Source organism: Otolemur garnettii, unplaced genomic scaffold, assembly GCF_000181295.1.
Source record: "Otolemur garnettii isolate 467f Iridium unplaced genomic scaffold, OtoGar3 scaffold00037, whole genome shotgun sequence".
Classification (NCBI taxonomy): Eukaryota; Metazoa; Chordata; class Mammalia; order Primates; family Galagidae; genus Otolemur; species Otolemur garnettii.
Window position 1 is genome coordinate 7449013 of NW_003852432.1, and position 8738 is coordinate 7457750.

At 40.5% G+C, this 8738-nt stretch overlaps 1 protein-coding gene across 1 annotated transcript in view; it reads right to left on the reverse strand.

Moving 5' to 3' along the window:
* CPED1 (cadherin like and PC-esterase domain containing 1) overlaps nt 1-8738 on the reverse strand; it is a 276366-nt gene that overhangs the window by 213678 nt on the left and 53950 nt on the right. Inside the window, exon 3 of the mRNA XM_023513225.1 lies at nt 6974-7080. Within this exon, the coding sequence (XP_023368993.1) occupies nt 6974-7080 (107 nt within the window). The remainder of the gene's footprint in view (nt 1-6973; nt 7081-8738) is intronic.

Consider the following 8738-nt stretch of genomic DNA (forward strand, 5'->3'; position numbering starts at 1 on the left):
CCTGGCATAACAGCTCACAACTCCTGGGCCAAAGCAAGCCTCCTGCCTCAGCCTCCCAAGTAGCTAGGACCACAGGTGCCCGCCACAATGCCTGGCTATTTTTTGGTTGCAGCCATTATTGTTGTTTTGGCAGGCCCGGGCTGGATTCAAACCTGCCACCTTAGGTGTATGTGGCTGGTGCCTTAGTCACTTGAGCCACAGGCACCAAGCCAGATACCTCTATCTCAAAAAACAAAGTTTTGAAAATTTCTTAAACATTAACATACATTTGTTTTAAATTTCAGATTAATATTAGGGTACCTATGGTTAGATTACATTGTGTGTATTTGTTAGGTAAAGTTCAAGTTATAGTTGAGCCCTCACCCAGAAGATGAACGCCCATGTATACCCTTATATTGTGCACAGTAGATGAGACTTTACCAATGCCCTTCCCTTCCCCCAGCCCCACTTGAATTGATAGTGTCTTTCTCTCATGTGGGTGTAGTTGTTTATATATTGGCTTCGTATTAGTATTGAGTACATTGGATACTTGCTTTTCCATTCTTGTGATACTTTCCTAAGAAGAAGTTCTCCAACTCCAGCTAGGTAAATACAAAAGATGTAATTTGCCATAGGCCCGGCAATCACCCTCAAAGGAGAAAAACTTATGTTCACACAGAAACCTGTATTCAAACGTTGATGTCCGCTGTCCCTCATTATGCCCATAACCTAAACCAGTCCAGTCATCCTTCGCCTTGTGAATGAGTAAGTGCACCACAGGACATCCATAGGAGGGCACAGTACCCAGCAACGTAAAGGAATGAGCAACTGAGTCACAGTAATGTGGATGAATCTTAAATAATTTGCTAAAATGAAAGACGGTGGACCTATAATGCTACAAATTACATGATTCCAGTGATGTGGCATTTTGGAAGACAAACCTTTAGGAAAAGAAAATGAAATCAGTGGTTGCTAAAGGTAGAGGTCCCAGGAGAGGGTGACTTCAAAGGTGCAGCACAAGTGTAATTTTTTGTGCTGCTCCGTTGTGGCTGCCACTTACTGGCCTATGATAGTTTTGTTTCCGTCCAGGGCACCACAGCTGCAAAATTCTCTCTATTTTTTTTTTTTTTTATTGTTTGGGATTCATTGAGGGTACAAAGAATTAGGTTACACTGCTTGCATTTGTTAGGTTAAGTCACTCTTACAATTGTGCCCTGTCTCCAAGAGGTGTGCCATACATGGTAACTTCCCATCTCTCCTCCCCCCCACTCCTTCATTCCTCTGCCCCCCACCTAGAATCGATTTGAGTTTTTCTCTTATGTGGGTGTGTATTAGCTCATCTACCAGCTTCATGTTAGAATTGAGTACATAGGATTCTTGCTTCTCCATTCCTGTGATGCTCTACTGAGAATGTGTTCCTCCTCCATCCAGGTTAACACAAAGATGTAAAGTCTCTATCTTTCTAAGGACTGAATAATATTCCATGGTACACATATACCACAAGCTTGTTAATCCATTCCTGCATTGGTGAGCATTTAGGCTGTTCCCACATTTTGGCAATTGTAAATTGAGCAGCAATAAACAGCCTAGTGCAACTGTTCTTGTGATAAAATGATTTTTTTTCTTCTGGATAGATGCCTCATAGTGGGATTGTAGGATAAAATGGGAGGTCTAATTTGAGTTCTTGAGGATTCTCCATACTTCCTTCCAAAAAAGTTGTATTAGTTTGCAGTCCCACAACAGTATAAAAGTGTTCCTTTCCTTCACATCCACACCAGCATCTGCAGCTATGAGATTTTGTGATGTGGGCTTTTCTCACTGGAGTTAGGGTGATATCTCAGGGTAGTTTTGATTTGTATTTCTCTGACAATCAGGGATGATGAACAGGGTATGAATCTGACAAAGGGTTGATAACTAGAATCTTTTTTTTTAACTTGGTAATTTTTACTAATACCACAGGTAAACATTTCTGTTCAGTGACAGTAACCATGGATACAGTTTTTGAGCAAGAATTGAACAGCTATTTGTCTAAAATGGACAATATGTGGTAATTAGTATCTACCTTATACAAGAAACTGCTACAAATCAACAAGAAAAACATAATCTCCAGTAGATAAGTGATTAATTTATAGAACAGGAAACTTAAATAGTGAATATAGCATTTGTGCAGCTGCTCAAAGTCACCACTAATCACAAAAACATTAAAACAACAAAGTAGTGGTAGTTTGCAGGTGTAAAATTCCTGAGTGGCTCAGAGGCTTTGCATTCCGTCCGCTCTGTCTAAACTGGAACTCAATTGAGTTTTCACAGAGCAGGGAGTCATGACTGTGGGGATGATTCTTTGCATTTGTCAAAACTCATACAACCATAAATCAAAAAAAATGAATTTTACTCTTTACTAATTTAAAAAGAAACCCCAGATTTGTGCTGGGGAAGGAGGTAGAGACCCAAATAAAATACAAATTGCAGCAACAACCTTAACTGTATTAGTAATGAATGGCAGAGCTACACAGAGGGGAGTGGGCAGGAAACACTCACCCTAACCTACTTCAGAAAACAATGGTTTTGATTAAATATTATAAGGCAAAAAGATAAAAAAGACCCTCCCCCAACTGTACTTTTATTAGTAAATTTGTTTCCATAGGGATATGGGTTAACAATTCTGAAATTCATGTATGCTAAGGTTGAACAAATAAGGGAATATACTATAAATGTCTTTTATGTTTTCTCGCTAAGAAAGAAGTTATGTCAAAATGTCATAATAAACTCTGTGGTGCTGGATTGTAATCAGAGGTATGATTTGAAGTCAAGTTGCTAATATATTTAAGTGCAGGTAGATAGCAAAGTAAACACACATGTGTCGGTACCCGTGGGTTAGTATTTCCCAGTGCTGTCTGCTAAAAGGGCCTCAATGCAATGACACCCTGATGGCAAGGAACATATCTACCTCTCAGTTCTTGGTTTTTAAATGTCATTCTCTAAGAAAACAAAGAGTGAGAGTTTCTGGAGAAAGAATTGATTCCAGCCTGGAGCAGGGAAAATACAAGATGAGTTTGGAGTGTCTGGTAGTGCTTAAAAGTAAGGGAAGTACTCAAGAAAGGAGGAACACACGTCCAGTGGCCATAGATGCCAGTCCGAAAGAGTTCTCGGTGGTAGTATTGGATTTGGATGCATGTGAGGGAAAAAAAGATAATGATAGTACTGGATACTAATCCATATAATGTAATAAAAATCCAGTAGTCTATACTGATTTAAATAAATTACTGAAAAAATACAGTAGAACTTCCATTGTTGACCACCTTCCGACATTGACTGCTTCCTTAAGTTGACCTAATGTGTATTGACCAGACATGCACCAGATGTACACATCAGTACAAGAGGCCTAGTTCCTTAGGTTGACCACCTCCATATGTCAACCGCTTTATTATAGTTCCTTAGGTGGTCAACTTACAGGTGCTCTCCTTACAAATGCAGGAGAAAGAGCAGCTCTTCCTTACAGAAGAATTCTAATTAATAATTGTAAAAGAAATGAGAAAAATAGGAAATCACCATAAGAATACCAGAATAAAAATTTATCAGCTGGGCACAGTGGGAGATGCCTGTAATCCCAGAACTTTGGAAGGCCAGTGCGGAAGCATCACAAACTTTGAGGACAGCCCCCTTCTCTCCTTCTCCATTGCCATCACTGGCTAATCTGCTCTGTTCTCATCCCATTACATATCATTTCATTTGTCCCACAGGACTGTCCTGCAAATTTAAAGTTTAGCAGGTGTCTTGGAGATTGTCCAGTGTCTAATCCCTTCTTATTTCAGAAGATACTGAAGGCTATAGAGATTGAATGATGCGACCAAAATCATTCAGCTAGCAAGTAGAGGCCCAAGAGTTTACCACAAAAGGCTTAGGGAAAGAGAGATCTGAGAGTCACTTGTGTTTGGGGGCCTGGGAAACAAAGTGAAAACCTGAACTGAGCAGAGGAATGTTCTCTGGACTCTGTGCTTTGTGCCGAGCTAAACTGAGTTCCAGATCAGACAGAACAGCTGGAACGCAAAGACTTCAAACACCTCAAGAATTGCGCAGCTATGGGTGGCACTCCAGACAGGGAACATGAATGTCACAGGCCAGTAAGTGGCAGCCACCATAGTATGAGACACATTTTAAAAAATACAGTTTCTAAGTACATGAGTGATACTTTCTGGGGAAATAGGTAGAAAAGCTTCTGAACAAAACCGTGATTGACCGACAAACGTCAGCACAACACCAGTGATACCTTTTTGTCCTCATTAGCTAACGAAGCCTGGCAGATGAAGAGGAAAGAAACAATGTGACAAGTACAATATCAGAGCTCTTCCCGGGACTTCCAGGAGAAGCCGGGTGGAGAAAGGTGAAGAAGCCCCGCCTCCTGCAGCAGCCGGGCCCTAAGTCTACCCGACCCAAGGAGCTGACTCTAAGGCACCGAGTGCATCCAGCTTTCCAAACTCCACACTACGTGTTCCATGCTGGGCCACGTGATTCTTTGTTGCAGGCAATATGCAATATTTAGAGCATCCTTGGCCTCGACCTCCAGATGACAGTACTAATCTCACTCCTAACTGTGACAAAACTAAAAATACCTGTAGACATCATCGCCACATACTACTAAAGGAGACAGACTCTCCCCTGGTTACAAATCACTGAGGTAGAGAGGACTGACAAAGGGGCCTTCTCTGCAGATGATACAAATGAGGCACAAAGGGGGAATAATAAGCAACTTAATATCACTAGCAGGGTGACACCCAGCTAGAAAGAGAAGAGAGAAGAGGCTCCAGGCAGGAGCCACTCCAGAGAATCTTGAATAGTATATTAAGCTGAATTGTTACCATTTAGCTCTCCAGGTCTCCCCTCCCTGCTCTGAGGCTGACTCATGGCTGGCCTCACGCAGACTGTCTTGTCCTTTGACCAATGGGAGGCACTACGAAGAGATTGGAGAGTGGAAGAAGACAGAGCTTCGGAGCTTATTCCCAAGGCTCCGTCTGCTGCCTGTGGTTTGGCACAGGCTGGCTTCCCTACTCTTACAGCTCCCGCCCGTGACATCTTGGCACCCGTTCTCAGTAGGTTCTGGCTACACAGAACCTTCCTTCTACGGACCTGAGGTGGTAAAAACTTTATCCTGCTCCTAGTCCTGCATCACCTCACTGGGCCTTTTAGTTTCTTTTACCCTGCGGAAACCTCTGTAAATAGCTCCTTTTATTAGTTTCTTTTCAGTTACATCTTTTTGAGGTTTGCATTTGTTCACTGCTGGAAAACGAATACAAAGCAAATGCTGTAGACTTTATCCTAGTGGAGCCCCTCAAGTTTTTAAATGTAGAATTAACAAGGTTAGTTCATCATTTAATACTTTTTCATCTGACAACCGTGGGCAGAATGGATTTCAGAGGCAAAAATAGTTGCTTTAGAAACACTGGTGGAAGAGGAGGATTTAGCAGTATTCTAGGTAAGAAAGGGTGATTATCTGATCAAAATAAGAGTAATAGATGCAGAAAACAGATCATAGATTTAAGAATATTCAGGGGTTAAATTTCTCAGTCTGGGCAATTGATAGCATGTAGATGGCAAGGAAGAAGGGCTCGGGGTGAAGGCTAGGTTTCTAACTTAGGGAATAACCCACTGGTTGATTCTGCTTTAATCAACAGAACAGAAGCTCTGGAGATTCTGAACACAAACGCAGAACTTAATTCAAATATACCGGAGGAAAAGAATGCGTCATTTCTTGCATGGTTGAATCTGAGATCCCTGTGGGACCTCCAGGTGCTGATGTTCAGCAGGCTGCTGCGTTCGCAAGTCTGACGCCTGGGAAAGCCTCCGAACTTCCTACGCACATTGCAAACTCCTCAACTACAAATGGTTGTTGAAATGTTCAGACTGGCATTAAGGAACAGAGGTATTCAAGGAATGGGCTGAGAAAAGGCAGAAGAAAACAGAAGAGGAATGGACAAAGATGTACGAGAGCGTGCTGGGCCCAAGTACCGAGGGAGTCAAGAGTTGGAGGGAAGGGGTTATGTAGACCAGCTGCAGCCCGGGCTGCATTCCCCAATGCTTACAGCCCCTTCCCAGGCACGTCTTGGCACTGGTTTTCATTACGTTCTGGCTATACCATTCCTTCTACATATTCCTAATCTTTTAGCACCAGGGACTGGTTTCATGGAAGACAAGTTTTCCATGAATGGGGGGGAAAGGAAGGGATCTGACAAGAGGCAGAGCTCAGGCAGTGATGCCAAGCCTGGGAGCAGCTACAAATACAGATGAAGCCTGCCCACCTGCTCCTCTCCTGCTGTGCAGCCCGGTTCCTAACGACCACAGACCGGTACCAGCCCAAGGTCAGGGTTGGGGGCCACAGATCCAGACTGTCAGTTACAGAAATATCAAGTCATCAGGGTATGTTGCTCCAGGTCCAGTTAAAGGCTAAAATAATTGCTGTTGGCCTTGGTACTATTCTCACGGACTTGTTATAGGTATCAACAACATATTAATTGTCCTGCATAGTAACCAGTATGTGGTAGACATCTGCAATTTTTCAGTTTTCACAAGCATTTAAAAAAGTTCACACAATACATAAAGTACTGAATGTCAACTTTAAATATTAATAAGAAACTATATACATTTTATTATAATGTAAGATACCCATTTAAGTTAGAAAAAGTCAGAACAGTTATCTAGATAATAAAGACTATTGGTTCGGATGAACAAGTGGCCAGGCTAAGCAACACCTAATAGGCCCCAGACTTCCAGGTAAAGTTGGATCCTACTGAGTTAAACATCAGCATCAGCACCAGCTGAAGCTGAGGGAGCTCCTATCAAGCAAAAATTGGTGATCATTTTGTGGTAAAGTGTATGAGGCACAACCAGTTGGAAATTTGTCCAAAGATATAACAGTTCTAATTTTTTAAGACCTTCTAAGCAATACCAGTGTTCATATCCACAGGCTTGATAAAATCTGCAACACTTGAAGTGTATTTACCCTTTGATGTAAACTCAGCTGGCACACGTGCTCCTTGGGTATGCAGGGTTTCCCATCGGCTTTCCAAGAAGGCAGGCAGATGAGCAGATCCCAGGGGCCCAGAGCACCTAAAGGAAAAACATTGAAACATACATAACTTCTAATCAGATATATATTTTTTTCCTTTAGTATTTGACCAGGGCTGGGTTTGAACTTGCCACCTCCAGTATATGGGGACAGCACCCTACTTTTTTGAGCCACAGGCACTACCTATTAATCAGATATTTTAAAGGAACTACTTAGTTCTTCAGATTAAAGAATGCAGATATTTAAATTTCAACACAGAACTAACAGTGATTCTGAACACGTGTGAAAGAAAAAGTCAATGTTCAAAGTAACTAAAATTCAACTTCGAATTTAGTGGGTTTAGGCTAAAGTATAAATTATAGTTAGTACTGCATTCTATAGAAAGTGAAATTATCTGAAGATGCATTATAATATTTCCTTAAGAGATTAAAATTAGAATACTTGGAGTCACTACTTTTATAAATTTCTAAAGTCTTATTTGTAGATAGGGAAGAAAGAAGGTTGTAAAGTCTTTTAAGAAAGTTGGCTTGGTGTTTGTAGCTCAGTGGCTAGAGCACCGGCCACATACACCAGGGCTGGCAGGTTTGATTCCGGCCTCTGCCTGCCAAACAACAATGAGACCTACAAGAAAAAATAGCCAGGTGTTGTGCTGGGTTTCTATAGTTGAAGCTACTTGGGAGCCTGAGGCAAGAGAATCGCTTAAGCCCAAAGTTTGAGGTTGTGTGAGCTGTGAAGCTACAGCACTCTACCAAGGGCAGCAGCTTGAGATTCTCTCTCTCCAAAAAAAACAAAACAAAACAAAACAAAAAAAAATATATAGATAGATAGATAGATAGATATGAAAGTAGTAAAATCAAATAATGATAAGAAGTCAAAACATAAAATATTTTGTTCTGGGCTTTGCTATCCTCACTACTTTTCATAAATCTGAAAATCAAATAGACTTTTATAAGATTTCTTGGAAAGAAAAAATTGTACTAGGCAGTAAAAATGTAATGAAAATAAAAAAGGCAAATTTTGTGAAAAAGATTTTGTAATCTAGTTATAAACAGCAGAGTTGAATTCAAAATACTGTAGAGTATAACATGAACCAAAGCAAACGATATTTCAGCTCCTTCACCAAGGACAAAGCTCTTTACCAATAAATCATAGTAACTTCCCAAAATAATCTCAGAAAAGTACATTCTTATAAAATATCTTAACATTTTAAAATTACAATTTGTGTGTACACATGGGTTTATTTTTCCTTATTCTTTTTGATGCATGTACATATATGTATCAACTTGCCTTTCATATGATTAGTGCTTTAAAAATATTTGTTGAATGAATGAATGAATGAATCACTAGTCCCTGGTAGAATGATAAATACATTACCTCATGAAGAAACACACACACACACACACAAACCAGGTGAAGGATCTTTACAAAGAGAATTATGAAACCCTATGAAAAGAAATAGCAGACGACATTAACAAATGGAAGATCACACCATGCTCTTGGCTGGGAAAAATCAACATTGTCAAAATGTCTATTCTACCCAAAGAAATCTACAGATTCAATGCAATACCCTTTAAAATACCAACATTGTATTTTGAAGAACTAGAAAAAATAGTACTTTGTTTTGTATGAAACAGAATAAACCCCATGTAGCCAAGGCCATTCTTAGTAATAAAAACAAAGCTGGTGGCATCACCACACG